The 27,675-nt window shown below is 43.2% G+C and overlaps 1 protein-coding gene across 2 annotated transcripts; it reads left to right on the plus strand.

The window, feature by feature from the left end:
- The first annotated feature begins 873 nt into the window (after positions 1 to 873).
- On the plus strand, positions 874 to 27,136 carry LMBRD2 (LMBR1 domain containing 2). Of its 2 annotated transcripts, none has more exons than XM_079994862.1 (18): positions 874 to 1,305; positions 5,288 to 5,515; positions 6,948 to 7,036; positions 8,384 to 8,479; positions 8,888 to 9,055; positions 9,794 to 10,004; positions 10,458 to 10,532; positions 11,551 to 11,664; positions 12,295 to 12,478; positions 12,800 to 12,981; positions 13,808 to 13,941; positions 16,293 to 16,398; positions 18,899 to 18,996; positions 20,345 to 20,448; positions 21,110 to 21,156; positions 21,898 to 22,003; positions 22,924 to 23,056; positions 23,278 to 27,136. In XM_079994862.1, exons 2-18 carry the CDS (start codon positions 5,342 to 5,344, stop codon positions 23,336 to 23,338), a joined length of 2,082 nt encoding a protein of 693 aa, XP_079850988.1. In that variant the 5' UTR covers positions 874 to 1,305; positions 5,288 to 5,341; the 3' UTR covers positions 23,339 to 27,136. The 2 variants fall into 2 exon arrangements, with proteins under 2 accessions (XP_079850988.1, XP_079850989.1); XM_079994863.1 differs by having other exon boundaries at positions 22,927 to 23,056.
- Positions 27,137 to 27,675: the final 539 nt, after the last annotated feature.

Here is a 27,675-nt window from a genome sequence, read left to right on the forward strand (position 1 = left end):
GTTTTTTTTTAATATAAATATAAATATGCTCTTGCCACAAAGAATTGATGCTTTTGAATTATGGTGCTGGAGGAGACTCTTGAGAGTCCCATGGACTGCAAGAAGATCAAACCTCTCCATTCTTAAGGAAATCAGCCCTGAGTGCTCACTGGAAGGACAGATCCTGAAGCTGGGACTCCAATACTTTGGCCACCTCATGAGAAGACTCCATGGAAAAGACCCTGATGTTGGGAAAGATGGAGGGCACAAGGAGAAGGGGACGACAGAGGACGAGATGGTTGGACAGTGTTCTCAAAGCTACAAACATGAGTCTGACCAAACTGCGGGAGGCAGTGGAAGACAGGAGTGCCTGGCGTTCTCTGGTCCATGGGGTCACGAAGAGTCGGACACGACTAAACGACTAAACAACAACAAAATGCTCTTGCCATACAGATCTTTAGCTTTTGCTGAAGATGCACTTTTGGCATTCAGCTTGAAAGTAAGGAATAGCAGTGCAGTCTCCCATGCATATCACGCAAGGCTTCCTGCCAGGTTAAATGCTCATAGGATTGCAGCCTCACAGTGCAATCCTATATCTGTAAAGTTGGAAGGCATCCCCAAGGGTCATCTAGTCCAACCCCCTGCAATGCTGGAATATCAACTCAAGCATCTATGACATACGGCCACCCCGTGCACACCTTACAAGCAAGCCACGTTCACTTCAGATGGGGCTTACACTCAAGTAAGCGTGCTTAGGGCTGCTGCAGCCGTAGTAAACGAAATAGGTACGGCATCAACAACAACAGCTTTCGCGATGGCTCCTGGGCATTGTAGTCCTATTACGTAACCGAACGGTCCGTAAGACTCCTTGCGCATGCGCACAGCAGGGGAGCTCCCGCAATGGCTCCTGGGCGTTGTAGTCCCGTGCTGTGAAAGGGTTTTTATTTTTTTCCATGTATATTTGTGTGGGTTGATTTTTTTTTTCTCTCTCTCTCTCTCTCTCCCGTTTACCCATACTTCCTCACGGGCTTGAGGCCGAGTCGTGACGAGAAGGCGGCGGCGACGGCGGCGGCGGCGAGTCATTGGGCGAAACAGGAAATGTCAGGCGCGGCCGTGGCTCTGCCGGCAGCCGGCTTTACTGCTCCGCTGACGAGAGCCGGGCCTGGTGCCTGAGGAGAGGCCGCCGAAAGACGCGGGAGCCTGCTGTGAGGGGAAGCCGCTTCGTCGCGCGGTAACCTGGCGGAGGCCGGAGCCCCGCAAGTGGCTCAGCTGAGAGGCGAGCGGCGGACGATGGAGCCGGGAGAGGCCTCGCCCCGTCAGCGCTGAGTAAGTTCCCCAGGTGGGAAGAGACGTTTCTCCCCAAATTTGGAAAACAGGTGCCACGAGTCTTAAGCGGGACCCGGATTTGCCCCATCCATCATAGCGGCGGAGGCTGCCACCCGCTCAGGCTGCTTTCTCTCTGGGGGTGGGCGGCTTCGGGGCACCGCTGCACTGCCTGGTCTTCGTGGTCCTGTGAATGTGGGCCAGAAAGAGTGAGTCAGGTGTAAAAAACACTGTCGATGAGCTGTGCTTAGGGGAGGGGGGGAGCGTTGTTGTTGTTGTTGTTGTGCATTTTGTGTTTTCAATTTGTACTCTTGTAAATCGCCCTGTGATCTTCAGATTGACTGGTGGTAAAAGGTAAAGGTAAATATAACAACGACAACAACAATAGGTGTATGGCCACTCTAAATTCTGGTAGCGAACATCTGTAAGGTATGTATTGTCTCCTGACAGCCTTTGCAACAGAGAGAACAGTTCTAATAGGTAAAAATGAGGACACACCAGCCACTCTGCAGCAAAATGGGTTGTGCCTCTTGCCTGCTGAATTTCTGAATGCTCCCCCCACCCCGTTTTATGTTGCAAACCGCCCTGTGGACTTAGGATGAAGGGTGAATAGTAATAGTAATAATATATTGTTGGCATCCATCTGTCTTGAGAGACAATGGAGTGCTTCTCCAGGGATGAAGTCAAAACAGCGGCATTATTTTATTTTTATTTATTTTATTTATTGAATTTATGTACCGCCCTATACTCGGAGGTTTCAGGGCGGTTCACAGAAAAGATCACAATATATAAAATCAAAATAAGATCAATAACCTGATAACACCCGCCAATAACCCAATCCCCCCCCCCCCAATTAGCAGCACTTAAGTGACCTCTCTGGGGCACAAGCCTGGGCAGTGTGTACGGAGGTCCTGGGTTGCCCAGAAGACAAGACCCCACTGATCAGCCTCGCTGATGTGGTTCAAATGAAATCAGAGCAAAAAGTTTGGCACCAGCTTCCCACAAGTAGAAAACTAGTGGAGCAGGTATGCAGGGTAAGCTTGAACTTTTATCCATGGTGCTTTTAACTTTTTAGTTGTAGCGGGATACATAATAGCATGATGGATCTCTTAAAAATGACATTTCCTTTATCAGTACTCTGAAATAGCACAGCTTATTCTGCTGCCACACAATCTACTCCCTCGTTCTGTAGCTTGCCTAGGCCAAGCATAGAAGATTGTCCTACAAAGCATTAGGTCAAATTTTAACTTTACCACTTCAGGCACTAGGGGAAGTGGGTCATATTATTTCCCCCGTAGTTCTTCCCATGTAAAAGCTGTCTTTGTGTGCATTGGAGAAAAGCTAACCTAAACATTAGTGAATTTTTAAAGGAGAAGTTCTGGCACAAAGGAGGAGGGAAACGCTCCCTTCGAAAATCCTTTCCCCAGATCAGTGAAACTTAAGGAGCATCTTCTGAAAGGCAAACTTGTGTGAAGGCAGGAAATTGGACATGCATATGAAAAGTGGATAAATATGCCCCTTTGGATTGCTGCCTTGGTCTCATGGAATTTGATGTTTCAGTTTAAACGTTTCATATTGGAAGTCCAGAGGGGACTAAAACAGCCTGATAAATAAAGCTGCCAAAGGTTACTAGCTTGCCCCTTTTCCCTAGTCGATCAAGAGGCTAGTTGCCTGCCTTTTCTTACTGGAGAAGCAGAATCCCCTTCTCCTCAGGCAGTAAATGCAAGCTAGTAAACAAAATTGCCTTCTGTCTGGCCTGCTGGCAGAAGGAGGATGAAGCAATCTGTCTTTTCCTCTGCCAAACAGCTGCTCACGCACTTCTATGGAATTCATGGTTGCCTATAGCTTGGCAGGCTAGTTGTTAAATACAGAACAGAAATAAAAGAATGGGAATAGGTCTAATTTTAGCATTTTTTTCATGTGTGTGTATGATACCCCCTTTTCACAAGCATGGAAAGAATATATACAGGTAAGGAGTGTTGAGATCTTCACCCAGCAATTCAGAAAACTTTCAATCACTTAACCTTCACTGAACACATCCCATTGTGAAGGCTGTTAATATATTTTTAGCATTTTTGCATCACCTTTTCGTTGTGCTGTAAAAATGGTAGAGTAAAAATATGTTACCAGACTTTAATATTTCATGTCCATTCTGCCTTTGTAAACCCAAGTATGCCTTGTTTATATAACTGCAATTTGCAGTCATTGCATAATGACTTAATAAGCTTTGACAGGTGGAAGCAACTTTGGGCTGTTGAAAAATTCGATAAAATGTAAACATTAAAAAGAAACACAAAACCCACTGCAAATCTAAAGCAAATAACAACAGGCAAAAAGTCAGGAACAGAAATCGAAGCATCTTGAAAGACCAAAGGTTTTCTGTCTTGATCAGAATATCACTGGGAAGGGAGCCAAATGGATCTCCTGAAGCATTCTGATACCTGAGCACAGCAACAGGGAAAGCCTTACTACACATTCTTGTCAAATGAGCCTCAGATATTAACAGGATATGTGATAGGGCCTCTTTAGACAATCTCAGAGAGTAAACATGCTACTATGGTGGGAAGCAGTTCTTTAGGTATCCTGGTCTGAAGCTGTTTGGACACCATATTTTAATTATGGAAATTGTCCATAATTGCTTTCTTTGTAACTTCCAGTACTGTTTTCAACCTGCATTACACTTTAGGTGAACTATTTCCCACTCTTTCCGCTCTCATGTATGTCTGCAGTGTTGAAGTTCTGAGTAGGGATGACTAACCTGTGGCCTGTCAGATGTTGTTGGGCTATTATCTCTGGTTGTTGGCCATGTTGGCTGAAGCTGATGAGAGCTGTTATTCAACAACATCTGGGTGGCCACAGGTTAGCCACTCAGGTTTATACAGCATTTTGGGGGCCAACCTGGATATGATGGCAACATTTGGATTTCCACAATCCAAATAAAGCGGTGAGGAATGATTGGAGCACACCACGCTGGGAATTTGAACCCTTGCTTAGCCTATACAACCCTCTTGCTTTTTAGAAAGCCTTTTTCCCTCTAGCTGGGCTATTAAACAGGAAGTAGCCTTGCTGGAAGAAAAACAGCTTAAAAATAAGTGGGTTTGAGTAAGAAACTGGGAGAGAGTGCATGTTCCTTCTGTTCTGCCTTGCTATCATTTAAATTGGCCACTCCTTCAGCTGACAGGGAATTGCAAGGTACTTCACTTATGTGCCCCAAGCCAAGTAGAATAAACATGTACAGAAGGGGACTTCTAGTGATGCTGCTTATTTTCAAACATACTTCCATAGCCAGGGTGAGTGTTTTTAGAGACTTAAATTGCACTTAAAGGCTACTAATGCCATTCTGAAGGAATTATTACTGTTTCGTCATAATGTAAGTGACTTGAAATCAAATTAAAGTGCTGTAAAGCAGCAATGGGGGAGAATTAACAGCCAAGATGCAGATTAAGAGCACAATCATACACATCCCAAAGTCAAATTGGCAAGAGCTATGAGTTAAGCCTAAAAAAAAAAGCACTTTAGATTGTGGTCCAAAACTAAATACTAGGCAAACAATGAAATCTACTGACTGTAAAGGGTTTGGGGATACTTTGATGTATTTATGGCCATCAGCTCTTCATTTCCTTAGCATTTCATCTGAAATGCTACAATATAGCTAGGTTCAAAGTAGACCTGTATTTTGTGGTGGGTGCACACAGTGATGATTAACAGGTACAGAACAAGCCAGGATATTAAGCCATGGTTTGCAGTCGGCTTAATATCTAAAGCTGTTAATCATAATTTTCTGGTTCTGATAAAACAGGGAACTTATTGGTAACGGGAGACTTCAATGTTTGTTTGTGTGAAGGGAGTAGCAAAGTGACTGCATGCATGGCCTTATGGTTCATTCATACCTATTAATCCAAGTTGTGTTCTCAATGCAGCCAGGATGTTTATTGCAAATCATCGACCAGAGAACTTAATTAAACGTTGTTTGTTTTTATTATAGCTATGACATTATTATAGATGAGCTATACGACCTGGTTGGAGTCAACGGACAATAATGAGTGGTGCAGCTTTGGGCATTGAGATAGTAGTTGTCTTCTTTCTGGCATTAATCATACTACATCGGTATGGAGACTTCAAAAAACAGCACAAGCTTGTGATTGTAGCTACCCTACTTGCTTGGCACCTCTGTTTTCTCATAGTATTTATATTGCCTTTGGATGTCACAACGGTAAGGAATTTCATTTTATTTCCCCACTTCGTATGAAAGTTGATTATTATGCATAAAGTGTTCTAGGTAGGAGCGGCAGATTTTCTTTTATTATGTGGCCAGTACTGATGCTTATAAAAAGTTGTATCAAGTTGCATAAAAGCTTTGATTTTCAAAATAATCCTTTGTCAGCAGGCAATATTGGAAACAATTAAAAATAAAAAGTGAGTGAGGATTTGGACATCCACTATATGCCATTGCTCTGTCTAGAATTAAATTTGAGTTTGGCTCCATTTTGATCGTTGGTATTTACAGCCCCCCAGCCCTTTTGTAGCTTGTATGCCACAAAAGTTACAGTGGTTAAAATGAGGCACAACTCACCAGCTTTCCCCAGCCCTACCTCTTTGAAGCTCTCCAGCAGTGTTCATTACCCTCTTTTTGCCAGGACTAATTTGAACTAGCACTAGAGGAGCACAGCTGCTCTCTTGGTCCTAGAAATGCCACTCATGGCCTATAGTAAGGCCTTGACCCATCTTGAGGCCCTCCCCATTCTGACAAGTTGCTTGCATGTAGGAGGTTTCCCCAGCATGAGCATGACTGCTGATGGTTATGATTCACAGTAAACAGGACCGGGTCTGGACATGCAGACCCTTACTCTGCTGCTCTGATCAGTGGATTCCTTCTATGCCAGGCATAGGCAAACTCGGCCCTCCAGATGTTTTGGGACTACAACTCCCATCACCCCTAGCTAACAGGACCAGTGGTCAGGGATGATGGGAATTGTAGTCTCAAAACATCTGGAGGGCCAAGTTTGCCTTTGCCTGTTCTATGCTAATACATGGCTGCATATTAAATACCTGGAAATGGTGCGTTATAAGTAAAGCTAATTTATGTGACCTTATGGTGAAAATGAGTACAGGTGACTCCCCATTTACATGGAGGTTACATTCCGAACCCCCATGCGCATATGCGAAGTCGCGTAAAATGGGGAGTTGCCTGTATCAGCTCAGCTGATGAGTGCAGAAGATCCTTTCCCACCCATCAGCTGTGTGAGAGCCACCCTGTCCCCCTGGCTCTTACGTGTGAGCGGACGGACGTTGTGGCTCTCACACAGTTGATGAGTGGGGAAGCGACTGCTGCTGCGCCACCACACATGTCAGCAGTTAGGTGGGGAAGCCTTCTTGCGAGAAGACCCTCCCCATAGCCTGAAGAGGATGTCCTCTGCGAAAAGTCTCCTTACAAGCTAGGACTCCTCTCCAAGATGTTTCCGGGATCCCAACACTGCATGTGTGCATAGTCACGTGCAAATAGAGCATGCATAAATGGGGAGTTGCCTGTATTAGATTTAAATATGCAACTAAATTAGCAGACTTCTTTATAACCTTCCCCCCACCCAGAAATATCATTTCACTTTTCTCTAATGGCTGACTCTTTTTTTGTTGTTGTCCTCTAGACTATATACAATCGATGCAAGGTTAATCTGAATTCTAGTCCACCTGAAAGTACCACCAGTAATGTTTCATACACTACTCCTGCTCCAAGGTACTTATGTTCTTATGCACAGCAATCTTAAACTACTTCTTTTCTGTGACTAGAAAATGCCTTAGTTACTTTATGAAACAAGTAAAAGATCTACTCTTTTCTAAAGTTCAGTTTCTGTGTGACATGGGCACTCACCAGTATACAAATGAGAAAAGGGTAAACCTCTCATTTTAAAAGGTTTCTATGCATTTTAAAATCTGGTTGTGCTTTAGAAGTTGTATTATTTCAAGTACTGCTCTAACTGGAAAATTTGGATGGGGGGGGGGAAACGTTTAGTCAGAGTATCCCTTCCCTCTTCCCCTGGCTTATTTCCTAACTACCACATCTTAAAGTGGAAAGGTATCACATAGCATTTCACAAATGCCTAAGATTATCTTGGTGTCCTTCTAGGAACAGTCAGTTTGTAGTTTGTGGAGTAGCTGCTGAAAATGCTCTGCACCTAAGAGATCTAGGCGGCAAAATGCCATTCTTAATGATTGTGATGGGATATATAGTGGGGGGAAGGCAGTCTTTATAGCCTGCAAAGCCTTTGGCACATCATTGACATCAGTTGCTTGTAGGTTTAGTTGGCCAGTAAGATTACCTGCAAACCTGTGGGAAGCCAGAGTAGGCACTGGCAGTGGCGTAGCGTGGGGGGTGCAGGGGGGGCCGGCCGCATCGGGCGCAACATCTGGGGTTAGGGTTAGGGGGCGCAAATCCACGGGTTAGGGGGCGCAAATCCACGGGTTAGGGGGCGCAAATCCACGGGTTAGGGGGTGCAAATTACTTGCCTTGCCCCTGGTGCTGACAACCCACGCTACGCCACTGGGCACTGGATCACTGTGAACCAAATTTCTTCTCTGATTCCTCCTCTGCCGTATGACACATGATAGGCATGCATTTTAGGAAGAAGATTGAAGTTAAAGAATCATTGTAAAGTCTGAGTAATCCAAAAGTTATGATGTATAACCCATATTGAGAAGGGTGGAAATTTGCATTCATGTGTGATGATGGAATAATTATAGCCGAGATGTTATTCTGAGCTTCTGCTTGACTCAGAGAGATCAATTTAATTTGCATGTATTGCTTTCATGACTTTTAAATAGTGCCCATTATGTGAATTACTTCGGCCTTTTTAAAAGGGCTTCTATGATTGTTGTTTCTGGGGTTTTTAAAAAAACAAAGCAGCATGGATTTCTGAATATCACAGTGTTCCGTTTCTGACTAATTTGTGATTTTCTGAACAAAATAATTAATGTTACTTTGCAATAACATAATCTTTTTTTGAAACAACTAAACATGACTTTAGGAGGAAAAAACGGTGCTTTCTTCTTTGTTATACGTAAATCTGCCCTTCTTTCTTTACAGAAAACATGAATGTTTCAAACCATGGAGTTATATTCCTGATGGAATCATGCCAATATTTTGGCGGGTGGTATACTGGACATCACAGTTCTTAACATGGTAAGGAACTGGAGAAACTTCTGGAATATTTGAAACAGCTCAAATGAATACATTCAAAGGAACAACATTTTGTTTAGTATTGTTTAATATGTAGTACTAGGTGGCTGACCATTCAGTGTAGAACTTTTGGTTACTTTAATCCAGGGTTAGCCAATCTAGTGCCCTGCAGATGTTGCTGGACTACAGCTCTCAACATCCCTGACCATGCTGGCTGGGGCAGATGGGAGATGTAGTCCATCAGATTTCAGAAGTTATAGCCACTGTTTTTCCAAGGCCTACAGTTATGTTTTGTTTCAGGCATGTTATGCTAACAAATGAATAGTGGAAAAAAACAAAACAAAAAACAAATGAATAGTGGATAGGTAAGATGAAATGGTTTTGTTCATTAATTTTGTTGTTTGTTTCTAGGATTCTGTTACCCTTTATGCAGTCATATGCTAGGTCAGGAGGCTTTTCCATTACTGGAAAGATTAAAACAGCACTAATTGAAAATGCAATCTACTATGGGACATACCTTCTGATATTTGGAGCATTCTTAATATATGTGGCTATAAATCCAAAGTTCAACCTGCAATGGTAAGATTTGCTATACACTTTTATATCTTTATATATTGAAGATTTTGTTTTAGTACAAAGTTGATTTAAATCTATGTCATGGGGTTATATTTAGAGGACATATTTTATGTCACATATAGTGAAATACATATAGTATTTTCATAAAATTGGTTTTTTTCAGAAATTGTCAGACTGGGAACCAAAAGCTAATTTGGGCATTGCCAAAGTTTTGTCACTCCCCTTGCCCCTGAAATTTCATTTCAGTGCTGACGGCATGCTCTGTTTTCAGCAGGGATCGACTCCACTCAGGAGCTCCAATCATGTTTGCAAGTAGAACCAATCTAAGCAGGGCTTGCATTGCCAAATTCAAAGGGTGGCAATTCAAGCCAGAAACAAAAGAACACTCAAAAACGCATTATAAGGCTCCTAATTGTTCCTCTAAGTCTGTGGCCTTACATATGACATGGGTGGGGTATTATTATTATTATTATTATTATTATTATTATTATTATTCAAGTGTGGAGCAGGTGGACACAGCTGGTGGGAAACTATCTCACAGATCAAATCAACAATGATGGCAGGCCTAGTGTGCAAAAGGGTCCCCATCTCTGATTTAATGCTTCACACATAATGAGGGTCATCTGCAAAAGAAATGTGTATCTAAATTAAAAAATAAAGGGGAGAGAGTGAATTTCTATTTTTAAATATATGAGTGAGCTTTGTTTGCATAAAGATCACTAGTACTTATTTCTATGTTAGGAGTCAACTTCAGACAATTGGAATAGCTGCTGCCAACACCTGGGGCCTTTTCCTTTTGGTGCTGCTGTTAGGGTATGGCCTGGTTGAAATTCCACGCTCTCACTGGAATGGAGCAAAGAAAGGTTACCTTCTTATGAAGACTTATTTCAAGGCTGCTAAACTGATGACTGAGAAGGCAGATGCAGAAGAAAACTTGGAGGATATAATGGAGGCAAGTTAATTCTGCAACCTAAGTGTGGATGGTAGATAAGACCCTCATTTGCTTTGGAGATTAAGGTACATTAGAGCAAAAAAGTCACAAAATATCTCAGATTATATCCTATGCTTTGCTTATGCAAGGGGAATTCCCTGCTCCCCGATGGTTTGATATTCCAGTTTGTTTCATAAGCCAAAAGCAGCCAAGTTGTGTCTTCCCCCATCTCCCCCTGCCCATCTTCTCCACCATTTTCTCCACCACTTTTTGCCGCCAGGATGAAATGAAGTCATAAATAAGAATGCATTGCTGGCAGTTTGATAGAAGTCCTACTGCAATCTTATTTTCAAAAATATTTTTAACTTTAGCAGCATTGCATCTTGCTGAATTGCACATGAATTGAAAGTGGTGATGGGGAGTCAACTACACCTTATACTTTTAAAAAGTGTTTCTGGTCTCTCTTTTAAATAGGAGGTTCGCAAAGTTAATGAAAGCTTCAAATACAACCACCCTTTGAGAAAATGTGTGGACACAATATTAAAGAAGGTAACAAATTGATATTTGCAATATTATTGAATATCATGTTTTATCATGGGTAATGAAAATACCACTCAGCATGGCAAGGCTTGTCAGCCTAGTTGCCTGGCCAAGGAGTTTGCTCCCTCCTCTTTCCCTTATGCCATGACATTGTCAGCTTGACTGGCTGGGGTCAGTCCTAAATCAATCAATCAATCATGGTGCAGAAGCAGCAGTAAAGGTAAAGGCACCCCTGACTGTTAGGTCCAGTTGTGGCCGACTCTGGGGTTGCGGCACTCATCTCGCTTTATTGGCCGAGGGAGCCGGCGTACAGCTTCTGGGTCATGTGGTCAACATGACTAAGCCGCTTCTGGAGAACCAGAGCAGTGCACGGAAACGTCGTTTACCTTCCTGCCGGAGCGGTACCTATTTATCGACTTGCACTTTTGATGCACTTTCAAACTGCTAGGTTGGCAGGAGCAGGGACCGAGCAATGGGAGCTCACCCCGTCACGGAGATTCGAACCGCCGACCTTCTGATCGGCAAGTCCTAGGCTCTGTGGTTTAAACCACAGCACCCCCTAGAAGCAGCAGTAGTTTGGGGCAATTGGGATACATGGAAAATGTGTGGAAGAATGGAAGGTAGAGTTTTTAAATTTATTGATTTAATATTCTGTCCCTCTCCCAACAGCTTTTGCAGCAAAAATCAAGTCACAAAAAAGCTGTTGCATCACTGTTACCTGTTACTACCCCATCTCAGCAGCAAACACTTGTAGCCAAGAAGAGTGCTGCAGCACTCATCACAGCAATTTCTCTGGCTGAAATGGTGCTATCCTATAACACACTCTCTTCCGCAGGGAGCTATTCTGGCTCCTGTTGCCACTTTAGAGGGTCAGAAGGAGAAGATGAGAGGCAACCCCTACTCTCTTTCTGGCTGGAAAGTCTTGGCCTAGAAAAAGGAAGGATGTGAGTGTCCTTTCAGGCTAGCTTTGCTGTGGTGATGTGTAGTGCTGTTAATATGTGTTGAGACTATTATCTTTTCATGTCAGTGTCCTGTTGAGTATCAGGAAAGAATGGGTAGGAACATGGATGACTATGAAGACTTTGAAGAAAGGCCCAATACTTATCCGACAGAGAAAAACCTGGCTAAACTTCATAAGCAGGTAACTAGATAGCTTAACTGAAACGTGTATTAAATTTATGTAGAGCTATTCCATTTCTAGGTGAATCCACACGTGCAGACATCTGCAGTCAACTAACGTGGTTTGTATATTCATTCCAAAAGAGTTTGTTTTTCTAATAGAACTGGTGTGTATCTGAACCAATAATTGATTTTTTTTTAATATTTCCAAGGCGGTTGTAAAAACTTGTGCAGAAGTTGCTCAAAGCATGAGAATACTTAGCCTGGATGCTGCAGGGGAGGCAGGAGAAAATTAATAAAAGGCTAATAAATCCAAAAAAAGTTACAGTCTCTGTGTGTTTAATGGCATGTCACAAATTCTACTTTGCAACTTTGGACTGTGAATTCATAAGACGTAACTGGTGGCCATAGACACTGCTGTGCATGGGAAACTGTTTTCAGTTTTAGTTTGGTGTGTGCATTAGTGTGTGGTACATCGCTTTGAGATATATGAGTAAGGCAATAGAATAATAATAAAATGTGCATTTTTAAGGAAGTAGTATTTTCCTCACTTGGTGGAATATTTGAGCCATTTGTTCTGTTTATTTATCTCTCTTCTGCCACCCTGGAACTATTGCCATAGATAATTAGAATGTTGTTTTTGTTTCCGTAGGTAATTTATTCTGTTCAAAGGCATCGTCGTACGCAGGTCCAGTGGAGAATTCTTTTAGAGCAAGCCTTTTACCTGGAGGATGTGGCAAAAAATGAAACCAGTGCAACTCATCAGTTTGTTCATACTTTTCCATCTCAAGAACCTGAAAACAAGATTGCTCGGTATCTTTATACACCAACTGTTGGTAAGTGTTGTTCTTCATATTATAGGATAGAAAATGCTAGGAAACAAATAGGAAAAAATGAAAGTTCGTCACAGCACACTGCCCAGATCACTCCAACCTGCGCCAGCAGCGCACGCACAAGCAGTTACAATAGGCTGCGGGAAAAAAGTATGTCTGTTCATTTCTCCCAACTTAAAGTCCTTTTTCTCATCATAATAGTAGTTATTCATTTCTACAGCGGCTGTTAGAGGAAATGAGCTGCTCTGAAATGATTTTTACATTTCCTTCCCTTGCTATTTCCTCGTTTAATAACCTCTTCAGTAATCGTGTATATTTTTCCAGAGTGGTACTGGGAGTGTCTGCTGAGGCCATGGTTTCACAGAATCCTTGCAATTATTTTGGCCACGTTTTCTATCATTGTCGTATGGTCGGAATGCACGTTCTTCAGCACAAATCCAGTTCTGTCTCTGTTTGCAGTCTTCATAAAACTGGCAGAGAAGAATTACAACTATTTCTACATAGAGGTCAGTTTATCAACTCTTATTGACATTTGGGACTTCTAGAGTAGTTTGCTTGTTTCTTAAATGCTTGTATCTTCTGATCATTTTAGAGTTGGAGTTTGAGAAAGAATGTTTGGAGGGAGCAATTGTGGTGGAGTTCGGGGGATTTTTGTGGGTGGAGTTTGGCTTTTCAGATGGTGTTCCTCACAATATGTGATTTCATGTATATGTGTGGTACAGGAATGTTACCCCCATGTAAGCGAGGAAATGTCTGTACATAGTAATCTCATAGCTGTTTCTTTTGGGCGGAAAAAAGTAGAATGGTCATGCAGCTGATTGGCAGCTGATCCCATTGTACAGGCTTATTCTCACTAACTTTTCTCCATGCAATCAAGTACAGTGACTTGTGACCTTGCAGAGAAATATACAGTTGTACCCTGGAAGTCAAACGAAATCTGTTCCAGAAGTCTGTTCGACTTCCAAAATGTTTGAAAACCAAATCGCAGCTTCTGATTGGCTGCAGGAAGCTCCTGTTCAGGTTCCAAAAGAACATTTGCAAACCAGAACAATCACTTCCGGGTTTGTGGCATTCGGGAGCAAAAATGTCCAAGTTCCAGGGCATTTGGGATCCAAGATACATCTGTAGAAGTATGAATAAGTCCAAAGAGGATGTCATTGTTAGGCCCTTGTTTTGTGCACCATGCAAACAGTGTTATTCACACCTTTGCATTTGCAGTCTGTTCTCATGCTATAACTCTTTGTATAAAGAATGCATGATCAGTTTATAAAGCAGCTAACAAATCAGATTATACTTACCTGACTGTGAATGCAATCTTTGTCTGTTTTGCAGATGGCTTGTTTCTTGACCATCTTTTTCCTCAGTATCTGTGTTTATTCTACTGTCTTCAGGATCCGTGTATTCAACTATTACTATTTAGCTTCTCACCATCAGACGGATGCATATAGTTTGCTTTTCAGTGGCATGTGAGTAGTTAATTAATGCATTTCTTGGATAGCTTTAAATAGTTAGAGGTGAGGCAATGTAAAAATTACACTATAACATACTTAGTTCATAACCCAGGTACATCCAGAGAACACTATCTTCCTTGATTTGGATTCACCTCAAATACAGTGTATCAGTGTTGGGAAGTCTCTTGTCCATTAGCCTAATTAGGTCTGCCAGGCCTTCCCATTTAGCCAATGATACCATTTTGGCCAAGCCACACCCACCTGTCCTACACTAGATGTCATGTATGATGTCAGATGTGAGATAGGTGAAGACACAGCTTCCTGCTAAAAGCAGGATTTGCAGGCGATGCCAATCAACTGATCACCAGGATCCATAAAGTTCCATGGAAAGGAAAATGAGTGTCCTGACCTCAATTAGACATCAGGCCAACTAACCAAATAGATTCCCAGCCCAATATATGAATGCTGATAGTTGGTGACAATTGCATGTTGAACAGATACAAATGTTGGCTACTTTGTTTACTACTAAGCATTGAAAGAATCTATGACAAAGAGTACTCAAAACATGCAATGGGTATACCGTATTTTTCGCCCTATAGGACGCACTTTTCCCCCTCCAAAAATGAAGGGGAAATGTGTGTGCGTCCTATGGGGCGAATGCAGGCTTTCGCTGAAGCCTGGAGAGCAAGAGGGGTCGGTGCGCACCGACCCCTCTCACTCTCCAGGCTTCAGGAGGCTATCCGCAAGTCTTGCAAGCCCGGCGGGAGGTCCCGTGGGCTCGCAAGGCTTGCGGGCAGAAGCCTGCAGCCCAAAAGCTTGGGGGACAGCGGGGAGGCGGAGCGCCGCCACCCCGCTATTCCCGGAGCTGATCTGGAGGCCGGGGGGGGGGGGGAGAAGCAAGCTTGCTTCTCTCCCCCCACCAGCCCCACAAGCTCGGGGGATAGCGGGGAGGCAGAGCGCCACCACCCTGCTATTCCCCGACCTGATCTGGAGGCTGGTGGGGGGGGGGGAGAAGCAAGCTTGCTTCTCTCCCCCCCCCCCCCGCCAGCCCCACAAGCTCGGGGGATACCGGGGAGGCGGAGCGCCACCACCCTGCTATTCCCGGAGCTGATCTGGAGGCTGGCGGGGGGGGGGGAATAGCAAGCTTGCTTCTCTCCCCCCCCCCCCCGCCAGCCCCACAAGCTCGGGGGATAGCGGGGAGGCAGAGCGCCACCACCCTGCTATTCCCCGACCTGATCTGGAGGCTGGTGGGGGGGGGAGAAGCAAGCTTGCTTCTCTCCCCCCCCCCCCCCCGCCAGCCCCACAAGCTCGGGGGATACCGGGGAGGCGGAGCGCCACCACCCTGCTATTCCCGGAGCTGATCTGGAGGCTGGCGGGGGGGGGGGGAATAGCAAGCTTGCTTCTCTCCCCCCCCCCCCCCGCCAGCCCCACAAGCTCGGGGGATAGCGGGGAGGCAGAGCGCCACCACCCTGCTATTCCCCGACCTGATCTGGAGGCTGGTGGGGGGGGGAGAAGCAAGCTTGCTTCTCTCCCCCCCCCCCCCCCCGCCAGCCCCACAAGCTCGGGGGATACCGGGGAGGCGGAGCGCCACCACCCTGCTATTCCCGGAGCTGATCTGGAGGCTGGCGGGGGGGGGGGGAATAGCAAGCTTGCTTCTCTCCCCCCGCCAGCCCCACAAGCTCGGGGGATAGCGGGGAGGCAGAGCGCCACCACCCTGCTATTCCCCGACCTGATCTGGAGGCTGGTGGGGGGGAGAAGCAAGCCCCACAAACTGGGGGATAGTGGGGAGGCGGAGCGCCACCTCCCCGCTATTCCCCAACCTGATCTGGAGGCTAGCGGGGGGGGGGGGGGGAGAAGCAAGCTTGCTTCTCTCCCCCCGCCAGCCCCACAAGCTCGGGGGATAGTGGGGAGGCGGAATGCCACCACCCCGCTATTCCCTGACCTGATCTGGAGGCTGGCGGGGGGGGGGAGAGAAGCAAGCTTGCTTCTCCCCCCCCCCCGCCAGCCCCACAAACTCGGGGGACAGTGGGGCAAGCCGCTGCCCCACGGAGGCTAGAGAGGCTGTCCCTGAAGGCAGAAGAGGGAGACGGAGCGCTCCGTCTCCCTCTTCTAGCTTGGGGATGGCTGCGGAAACCTGGGGGGGAAATAAAAATTTTTTCCTTGATTTCCCCCCCAAAAAACTAGGTGCATCCTATGGGGCGGTGCGTCCTATAGGGCGAAAAATACGGTACATGAAAAATATAGATACAGCTCCTAGATGTTTTGATAGTTAGCATTGGTTGATAAGATCTTAGTAATGTGGAAGGAAGATGGAGATGCCAAATGCAGAAGAAAATGCTTCAGAATTGCCAACTCTTTTCATGCAGGCTGTTTTGCCGTTTGACTCCTCCACTGTGTCTGAATTTCTTGGGCTTGACTCATATGGATTCAACAATTGCAAAGAGTTTAGAACAGCCAACTGCATATACATCTGTAAGTAAACAGAATATGTCTTGTAATGCGTTCCAACAGTAGATGTTAAATGGTGTTCACAGATCAAAGCTGAAAGTGTTTTGCCAAAAATGAAAGTTTCATTGGGTAAGAGTCAACTTTCCAGAAGTGATTTTCTCCCTGTCCTTTCCTGCCTCCTGCGCACACACCCATCCTGCTTTGGAAGGTCTCCCCACTGGGAAAGAAAAGCTTGGAAAATTCCTTTTGCACACGTGGGAGTCCATTGCACAAGAAGAATGCTGCAATTGGATATTGTTGATTTCAGCTCAAGATTTCAACTTTGTTGGGTTTTATCTGACTTCTCTTTTGGCTGCTTTATACCAGATAGAAGCTCATCTTTAGTTCAAATATGTGTACCCGTACGCTGGACCTTGTTTCTGCTAGCAGTAACTGACATATTACGTTACATTACATAATATTACATCCATCCACAGCGAAGCTCTTAAATCGCATTAATCTCAATAGAAGAGGCCCAACTCTTCCACTGAATTAACTGGAAAGAACTTACAGCTACAATCCAAAGCCCAGCCACTGACTTGTGCGGCTTTTTGGAGCAACAGGACCTTGCACACAGCCCTGCTGTACATAGTGGCAGAATGAAATATGGGGCAGTGGGAGGAGGATCTTTGCACCAGCCAGGAGCTGGTGCAGTAATCCACCCAGGTCTTACCACACAAAGGCAGCTGAATAGATCCTGAGCTAGCTCAGCCGCTCTCCACCTCTGGAATGCCACCTGAAAGGATCTCCCAGCGGCACACCTGTCCTGGATAGCATGAGAGAGAGCCCTTTATTAGCAAAGTGATGCTGGCATCACTCCATTGTTAGTGGCTGGCAAGAGGCCAGCAGAGTTGGGTGGAGGAATGCCTACAAACATAAATATAAACACAAACACCAAGTCCAGTGCAATGATTTGGATTGCTCTACCCCTTTTTGTTGTATTTAATTAGGCATCTAGCATAATCATAGATTTCTAGCCTGCCAATTCTTAATAAAAACCAGTGCAATAAAATACTATGTGCAAAATGGCTCCAAGGCAGCTTATCCTTCCTGCTTGAAGGTCAGCCCCCACAAAAGAATGTATTCTAGGTCTAGAGTTCTGTGGTTTGACAGTAACTACCAAAAGCAGTAGTTACCAAAAGCACCTGTGGGACGCAGGTGGCTGTGGGACGCAGGTGGCGCTGTGGGTTAAAGCCTCAGCGCCTAGGGCTTGCCGATCGAAAGGTCGGCGGTTCGAATCCCTGTGGCGGGGTGCGCTCCCGCTGCTCGGTCCCAGCGCCTGCCAACCTAGCAGTTCGAAAGCACCTCCGGGTGCAAGTAGATAAATAGGGACCGCTTACCAGCGGGAAGGTAAACGGCGTTTCCGTGTGCGGCTCTGGCTCGCCAGAGCAGCGATGTCACGCTGGCCACGTGACCCGGAAGTGTCTCCGGACAGCGCTGGCCCCTGGCCTCTTAAGTGAGATGGGCGCACAACCCCAGAGTCTGTCAAGACTGGCCCGTACGGGCAGGGGTACCTTTACCTTTACCTTTACCAAAAGCACCCCTCTGTGCACCTTTGTTGTACACAGCTTGAGTCTAAACTGAATAATGAAATGGCACTTACAGCAGATCAAGGTCATTGCAATGAAATATGCAGCCCTCACCTATTTGAGGCATTGAGTAGTTAGCAGCAGCTCCTTGAACTGCATCGGGACTGCCATGGAAACGGAACATGCCACTTTTCTGCCAACAGGTGGCAGCACAGAGCAAGTTGTTAGATCTGTATCTAAAAGCTATCTGTTAAAAAAGTTGATCACCCACCATGGCCCCCTCCACCCCCCTTTTCTTCCTAATCTAACACTAATGTCTCAACAAATGAAACTGAGCTGTAGAAAATGTAACTTAAAAAAAGAGACATTGCACACACTTTTGCAAACCAAGAAATCTTTAATAAAAAAGGTATTTTTAAAAAATAGTACTTTGAGTTGGTGTATTTAAAATGGGCATCAGACCTCCCATTCCAGTTGATTTTATTGGTACAAGCTCATGAAGAGGTAGACCATAAAACCAACAACCTTGCTGGTTGTCATCTGTGGGAAATTATCATCCAGTTTTGTTCTTTGGTAAGTAGCTGCCAGTAGTACTACAATGTCCCAATTATGGAATTGCACAACAGGTACCAGCATTGTTAGCACTGTTGCGCCAAGTAAAAACATACCTGTTAGCCCAAGCCTTTGAAGGATATTTGTTAGCCTACCATAGCTCTAATTACACTGGCAATCTGGGGTTTTAATTACTGATTTTGTTACTGTTTTGTTTGCTTTTGTTGGCTGTGGATTTAATTTGAAGGGTAACCTGCCCTGTGATTTTCATAGGAAGGATGGAATATATGCATGGTGTATATTAGTACAATATAAGTTCTAATGCCTAAAAGTTGCAGTAACGAAAACACCTGAACAGTGCTCAAAATCGCCATATTAAACCTCTGTTGCTTTTTGCCTTCCAGATTATGGGATCCATGAAAGTGTTGTCCTTCATTGCAGATGGATTTTATATCTATTATCCCATGCTGATTGTCATTCTTTGTGTTGCTACTTACTTTAGGTAAGTAACAAGTAATTCAGATTTATTTTGTTTGTTGGGATATTTGAAATGGCTAGTCCATTCCTTCACCCGTATATTTGGGTGTTTCCAAAAAGGTTGGGAAAACTTAATTAAACAGGTGCCATCCTTGCACAGTAATAGAAATACCAACCTTCTTTGTTAGCATCAACCTTCACATGCTTAGTCACCCATGCTCCTTTGTTTTTGTAACACTGCTTCCAGTTAAGTTCGTTTATGATAGCAGGTTTAGTGTTTACCAGCAGAGTAAGCCTCTTGAGTTAGCGTGGGTAGAAAAAGATAGGATGCAAGACAAATTCATAGTCAGGTAATAAGTGACCAGAATGAATTTGTACCATAGAATTTAGAGCAAGCTATACTCTACCTAGGGACGCGGGTGGCGCTGTGGGTTAAACCACAGAACCTAGGACTTGCCAATCAGAAGGTCGGCGATTTGAATCCCCGCAACGGGGTGAGCTCCCGTTGCTCGGTCCCAGCTCCTGCCAACCTAGCAGTTCGAAAGCACGTCAAAGTGCAAGTAGATAAATAGGTACTGCTCCAGCAGGAAGGTAAACGGCATTTCCGTGCGCTGCTCTGGTTCGCCAGAAGTGGCTTGGTCATGCTGGCCACATGACCCGGAAGCTGTACACCAGCTCCCTCGGCCAATAAAGTGAGATGAGCCCCAGAGTCGGTCACGACTGGACCTAGTGGTCAGAGGTCCTTTTACCTTTACTTTTATACTCTACCTACCCCATAACTGGTGTCCTCTCCCATATTTTACGAATTGTGACTCAAGCAGTTGTATTCTATTGTAGGTATTCATAAGTTGATGATGGCTCTTGGTACAGACACTTCAGCATTAAATGTATTTTAAGGATTTTAAAGGATCTCACCTTTCATTTCTTAATATTTAACTGGACTTCAGATTTCCCCCAAAAAACCCCACAGTTTCCCCACATGCGCCATATATGTTCACTTAATTTATGTTCATTTCCGTTTTAGAAGTGAGAAACAGTTAGGGGATCACATTTCCCAAATCACATTTTTTAGAATTTTGGAGTTGCAAGGAACCCCAAGGATCACCTAGTGCATTTTCATTCATGTTAACATAGGAGTGCCCCCCCTTCATTCATTATATTATTCTTTTTCTGGCTGAGAGAGCAGAGATGGGGTCAGGAAAAAGAAGTCATAAGCTCAGCTGCCGTCCAATCTCACCCTAGGATTGAGGTCAAAACAGTTTTGAAGTCAACCCCCCAAAAAGGCAGTAGGTCACATCTCACCTTGCGGCTGATATCTATGCTTTAATTTTTTGGCAATGGAAATAACTCCCCCCCCCCCCCGCTTTTATCAGTTTAGGAACTCGATGTTTGAATCTTTTGGGATTCCAGCAGTTCATGGGAGACAATGAGATGACTTCGGACTTAATTGATGAAGGAAAAGAGTTAATCAGAAGAGGTAAAAAGAAGGAAAAATATTTTATGGTTTTTTATTTTTTTAACTGTTGTAAGCGACTGTAGGGAAATAGTTGGAAGCTATTACCACTGTCCAAACCATGTCAAGTCAGAAGTGAGTCCTACTGAATTCAATAAAGTTTACTCCCACACAAGCGAGGTTAGGAATGTAACCTAATATGGCACCTAATACTATATATGCACCTCTGCTAGCATCTCTCAAAATTGGGAGAAAAGAAAGATAAACCAACGACTTTTCAGGGCTACTGCAAAATTGAAACATTTTGTGCATGATTGAATTATCTAATTTTGTTAGTCAGGGAAGGAAGACAGGCAGATAATACATTAATGGAAAAATGAGTATATTGTGCACTGGAACTCAAAGGTGCAGGACCATATGAAGCATTAGGTGCAGTTTAGGAAAAAGTGAATTTTATAAAAGTTTCTGTTTTCTCTCTCTCCCCCCCCCCCCCATTTCTCTGATTGTCGTTTTTCACTCTTAAAGTGAAAAAAACAGCAAAAACCACCTAGGACAGAGCATTGTTGTTTGAAATTCTGTAAGTTTATATGAATCCATAGAAATAAGTAAAAAAAAAAAAAGTACAAGTTCAGATTAAATCTACAGAGGAATAAAAAGTAAATGAAAGTATTTTCTCTCTCTTTAGAAAAAAGAAAACGGCAAAGACAGGAAGATGGTGAAAACAGGAGAAGGGTATATATGAACAGCTCATTATTTTTCCCTAGTCAGTAAGAGGCAGCGTCAGAATTGAAACACTGTACAATTACGTGCAGAGTTAAACTTAAAAACCTAAGAGCCCTGATGGCTCAGGCCAGTGTCCTGCCTAGTTCTCACGGTGGCCAAACAGATGTCCATGGAAAGCTTGCAAGCAGGGCCTGAGTGCAACAGTACTCTCTCCAGTTGACACTCCCCATCAACTGGTATTTAGAAGTGTGCAGATTCTGACACTGGAGGTAGAACATAGCCATTGTGGTTTATAGTCATAGGTTGCCTTATCCTCGATGGCATGCCTAGCTTTGTATAAGATCGCTGCCTTGGTTATATTATTTAGGAGTGCAGCAGGTTATTACTGCACATTTGAAACTTGCATTCTGTGTAGAACATCAGTTGCTCACCTTTTGTGGTTTAAAATAAGGCGGTGCTATTTTTTATCAGCTGAAGTTGTGCCCCACAGAGTTCAACCACAGACCTACTTAAGGAACAGGAAAGGCTTTAGACTTGTAGCAGGCAGGTCTACCCCTCTGTTATGCTGGCCAGTCTTTCCACTAATCTCTAATAAGGATCCCGGAGATCTATAAAGATTTCAGAAGATTGGAGAGAGTGATTTAATATTGCAATAAGAATAATTGCCAAACAATATTATTCTGCTATTACATGTGTTAGATGATGTATACAATCTGTTGTATGTGTTTGGTTTGGTTTGTTTTTGACCAGGAGTGGAAAGAACGCTATGGGAACAACCGTGAAGATTCTTCTAGAAACAGAAATGTTCAAGCAGACCAAAAAGAGTCTAGCTTCACAGAGACTAATACAACTAGATGTAAGAGCTTATCTTGTTTGCCATGGCTTTTGCTTAACAGAAGTAGTACTGGTATTATGGTGCTCCTCTATATTTCAGATTTAGGTACTTTCCAGCACTGCAGTAAATTGGGCTGCATCTACTATCCATTGTGTAACCAGCATCCTAGCACTTTAAACAAACATAGCTTCCTCCAAAGAATCCGGGTAACTAGTTTGTAATGGGTACTGAGTCATTAAGAGACCTCTATGCCCCCCCCCCAGCCACAATTCCCTCTTCCTAGGGAACTTTGAGAATTGTTGCTCTATGAGAGAAGTAGAGGTCTCTTAACAACTCTCAGCACCTTTGGAAAGTATAGTTAACGCTATTCTTGGGGGAAGTTTTGACTGTTTAAAGTGGAGTGATACTGCTTTCAATGGATAGCCCAGATAGGGCCATTGCCTGCTAGCTTTTTTCCTCGCTTGTACATTCTGTATTAACGTCATGCAACCGAGACAGGAGCATTTTCACCTCTTTCCTGGCAAATGATCTCTTCTCTTTCTTAAGTGAGAAGTGACCTGCTAGTTCAGTCCTCACCACCTCTTTATTTATCTGAGGATCATGGCTAGTCTTCTGTATTTTGGTTCCGGTCCCGCAATCAGCTATACGTGGATTAGTCTGTCTCCTAGAGATTTTGATGAGACTTGGGTATGAGCAACTTGGAATCAAGTTTGAAAATCATTAAATAAGTTTATGAACCAGTGCTGAGTGCTGCCTTAAAGCCAGTTGATATGCTGTGCTGATTTTGGAAAATACACATTCTCATTTTGAAGAAGAGAAAAAAACTGCTCTTAACCCCTCAAAGCCATTTGCTCTAAGCTTTGGAAACCCTGATGACGTAGTGACAGTACCATTTATTTATGTGTGTGTTTGTTTGTTTAAAAATATTTTTCTTCTTTCAGCAGTAGCTTCTAAGTACACCAGATCAAATGGAAGGAATGAAAGGGACAGAGTTGAGCTTCTTCAAGATGCAGAACCTTTGGACTTTAATGCTGACTCAGTTGGTGAAGATCCTCTCGACTCCGATTCAGGAAGGTGAGAAATTCAGCAATAAATACAAAGGGATCACATAACTATAAATATCTTATTCTTTCTCTCCAGCCATCATTATATTCTAACTTATATTTAGGATCTTTTATAAGGCAAAATCAGAGCATAAATTTTTAGAGATTATAGCTTGTTCTTCCTTTTCAGGTTTCCTAACTTCCAGTTGTTTAACACAGGTTCATCATATAGTTTCTTTATATACTCTACAGGTACCAGCCTGGTGGAAGATACCTGTCGATGTCGCGAAGCAGAATATTTGACGATGTCTAAACCAACAGTCTTGCATCCATTGCTGTGGTGAATGTCCTTTCAGTAATGCATTCTGCAACCAACACGACCTCACTTTACAAACAGAAAACAGAATGTGGGAAATAAGAAACTTTCCCCCTTTAAAAATGCACTTTGTGTAATTAATTGCCCAGTATGTGCTGGGCTAGAGCATTGGCTTCTGAAACTGGAACCACCTCAGCTGTGCCTTGCCCATCTTCTCTGCCTGCTCCTTGAATACCCCCCCCCCCATAATATGGGACTTGTGAGCCATAGGTAGAGAGCAGTATGGCAACAGAGAGAGTGACCCAGAAGGGAAGGATATGAAGGGATTTGGAGGGTGGGAATGGGATGCTAGGCAGTGAGCCATTGGGGGTCAGTCTTATTCTGGGTATGATCTGCTCTGAACTGGAAGACCTTGTGTTGATTTTGCTTAGAATCCTCTGCTGGATTCACTTGTGTGTAGGCAGCCACTGATACAAAAAGGTGTTCTGTTGGGTCTTTTACAATTGAATCAGGGAAATAATTCTCAGTCTGTCAATCGTCACTGTAGATTCAGTTTTAAATAAACAAATGTAGGGCTCAGCTGGAGTTACCATTCTTACATGTTGAAGGTTATTTGGGTTTTCTTTCTGTTCCCTTTCCTTTGTTACCTTTTTCTTTTCTTTTTTTAAGGATGTTGCCCTTTAAAAAAATATCGCAGTGCAGCTGGGTCATTGTAAGTGCAACTTAGTCATAGCTTGATGCAATTGCATGGCCTACCTTCAATTCAAACCATGGGCGTGATGAAAGAAGCCACTCTGGTCAGGTCATAGACTATCATTGACTGGCCTTCACCTCAAGTTTGGGAAAAGCTGGAGAGGTTTAAGGGCAAATCTCTGCAAAATACCTTCATCATCTGGAATGCCTGCACATCAACCATCTGAATCGAGAATGATTTCTGTCAGCCTTATATGCATTTGAATGGTATTAGCATGCATGATAGGAAAGACCCAATAGAATCTTAAATGTTCACTAGCACTGACTTAAATTCATAGATACTGGCACATGCTTAATGAAGAGGAAAAAATATACCAGAGATTTTATGTATAATAGCTGCAGATGAAAATCTATTTCAGCTAAACCACACTTAGTGGCTCTGTCTGTGCAAAGTGTTAATTTCTACTGGAGGCAAAGTCATCACTTCAAAAATAATGCACTGTTCAAATAGTTCTTGAAGTGTATGAAACCGCACCTTTCCTTTTGAAGAAGTGAACTTCTCTGCAGAGTAAGATTCCTTAATAGTGAACAGCACTAGTGGCAACCTAGTTCTTTTGCCTTTTACAAGGAATCCACATTTTCATGATACATGTGCTTTTTGCACTCAGCGCAGATTTCACTGCAAAAGAAAAAATGCTTCCTCTTTCCAAACAGAAATGTCTGTCAGGAAACGCCAGCGAATGCGTTACATAACGAGCTTCATCAGTGCTGGGTGGAAATATGTGACTGTAAATGGGGCTGGAGGAAATAAAAAGCAAATGTCATTTTGAGGGATGTTTGCCAGTATCGTAGGACACCTGGGAATAAGTCCCCTTGAACCCAATAGGGTTTACTTTTTGAGTAGACACATATAGGACTGCACTTGCTTGCTTTCTTAAAATGAAGGCTAATGGTTGGCCGTGACCATATATTGTAAAGCTACGAGGACAGATATCCACTCTTTCTTACCAGCATGCTTCATATATGAGGAGGAGCTTTTTAACTTATTACAAGACCCTTGGGTATTTTAGGAAAGCAAAGGATTTGAGTGCTTTGTATATTGAATAGCATGGCTGTAATCCTGCAGACAGGCTGTTCAAATTCCATTGATTTTTATAGGACTTAAGGAGCCTAATACTGCAGGATTGCAGTCCTTAAACTAGATGTTATTAGGAATGGGTAGACTCTGCTGCTTTCTCCTTCTTCATACCTAAACAAAGAATGTGTGATTCCATACTGAGCATTGCTCCAGTCCTGCCTTGCATCATTGGCTCTTGGCCACGAGGACAAGGCATGACACGTCTATGTGATGTCATGCACAGATGTTACAAGGAACGGAGTGGGGGAACAGTAGTGGTATTTATCCATGTCTCGTATAACATTTTAGTTAAGCGTTTTAGGATTTAGGGTTTTTTGGGGGTGTGTGTGTGCGAAATCAGTGTTAATGTGATTCACAGTAGCTTCAGTGAAGTGTCATTTAAGTAATGCATATGTTGAAAGTGAATGACTGTTGAAAGCATGTTATCTGTCCCTTCAATTAACTGTGATTTCACTTTCATAAATGTTGGAATTCAATCCAATAAATGGTCTGATGCCGAATCCCAGTGCATGCACTTCTTTGAAAATCAGTGGGCTCCTCATATATCCTAAGTTTGTATAATCCATTAAACATGGCACAGAACATATTTTTAAGCTATATTTTTTAATATAAAAAGCCCTAAATGTTTTATTTCTCCAAAACACTGATGGAAAACATAATGGATTATGATATTACAAAGGATTTTCACGTGTTGAAAATGCTGGGACTTTTAATGATGTTGTTAACTAGTGCTAATCATCAAACTGATATGGGGGATATATGAAATATTGCACCAGAGATGTCATTTTTTAATAGTTCATTTCTTTTGAACAAGGGTGTGAAGCCTTTCACCCTCCAGGTGTTGCTGGACAAGCCCCTTCACCCCTGAGCAATAGTTTTGCTACCTGGGGCTGATGCAGATTGTGGACCCATCAACATCTGGAGAGCCACAGGTTCCCCAACTCAACTTTCAACTGATGGAAACATTGTTATAAGAAAACACATGCACTGATACTTCTGAAAGCTCCCTGGTACTTGATTTGGATGATGATGATGATGGGTGAAATGCCAAATTGTAGTTTACCTCTCATGTTTTGGAAGGTAAGCAGAGGTTTACTGGAGATCTTCAAGGTGGGCAAGTCCTTCTGAAACTGGTTGATACGGGATGATTTTCAATACAAGTGAGATGAATTGACATTATCGCGAAACACACTGTGTCTCACTGGAGCTGCCTGGGGCTTGGGGGGGGGGCAGTGATACTAAGGCAGCCCTGTGTCTGAGGTCACTTTCAGAGTGAGGCCAAGGCTGCTTGGGTGATGTCCCTGAGATTTAAACTGCATGATGCTAATATTTCCAAGATTCTAGTGTCTTCCTCTTTATACACCGCTGTGGAACTTCAAACCAAAACCTAAGTTTTGAAAACATTCTTGCTTTTGCTTAGAGCTCTCTATCTACACTGGTGGTAGCAGAACAGGCCACCAAACAGAATAATGCACAGGAATGTAGTTTTTCAAGTCACAGTTTCTAAAAATTCTAGTGGTACTTGGATGTGACTGTGTTGAGATTCTATGGTGGTGTACATATTTGTGATGCTGGCCAATTTTTTTGAACTTGTGATATTTTTCTGGAACCTTACACTTAATGTGTTTATAAGAATTTTTAGATTTCTTGTTTCAACTCAGATAAGCGAGAATACAGTTTTCTTAGCTTCTGCAATCATGCAACACTTGTCTTTGCTACTGTCACTGATTTATTTCCCTGTTAATGCCTCATTCATGGTTAAGGTACATGTTGCTCTCCTATTGGGAACAGGAATAACTGCTATGTAAACAGCATTAGGATTTGGAGTCATGAACAGTGAGATGTATATTTGCTGCCAGTGTATAATTATTTATATCTAACAAGGGATATATGAATCACTATCTTCATAAATTAAAATGTAATGCTGTATATTGGTTGAAATTAAAATTAACTTTATTACATCATGCTTCCCTTGTCAGTGTTTGCTGTGTAATTGTGAAATGCCAGAAAGGTTATCAGGACTGAATACAGAAAATTCAGTAAATTAGGAGAGCATATAGTCTTAAGATGCAATAAGAGTCGTATTCATGAGCAGGATCCATGCACTTTTTTGTTTTTTCCTTAAAAAAAGAAATAGGACGAACATATTTGCTGTCCTAATAAAAAAAAAGGTCCTATTGATAAACCAAATAATATAGATAAATTCAACTTAAGCCCCACCTACATTGCTAATTTGTCTGTTTAAAAAAGAATACAGTGGTACCTTGGTTCTTGAACTTAATCCGTTCTGAAAGTCCGTTCGACTCCCAAAACCGTTCGAAAACCAAGGTGCGGCTTCTGATGGACTGCAGGAGCTTCCTGCACTCAATCAGAAGCTACGGGGGATATTCGGCTTCCGAAAAACATTCGCAAACTGAAACACTTACTTCCAGGTTTGCGTTCAGGAACCAATTTGTTCGGGAGCCAAGCCGTTTGGGAACCAAGGTACCACTGTAGCTGTTTT

Source organism: Podarcis cretensis (assembly GCF_951804945.1).
Source record: "Podarcis cretensis genome assembly, chromosome: 11".
NCBI lineage: Eukaryota > Metazoa > Chordata > Lepidosauria > Squamata > Lacertidae > Podarcis > Podarcis cretensis.

Bases quoted from the DNA above. Each gene is read 5' to 3' on its own strand.
- LMBRD2 (XM_079994862.1), top strand. From the start codon at position 5,342: ATGAGTGGTGCAGCTTTGGGCATTGAGATAGTAGTTGTCTTCTTTCTG. The intron at 11,665-12,294 runs GTAACTAGATAG...TTGTTTCCGTAG, and splicing joins TGGCTAAACTTCATAAGCAG to GTAATTTATTCTGTTCAAAG. The intron at 23,057-23,277 runs GTGAGAAATTCA...TATACTCTACAG, and splicing joins CTCGACTCCGATTCAGGAAG to GTACCAGCCTGGTGGAAGAT.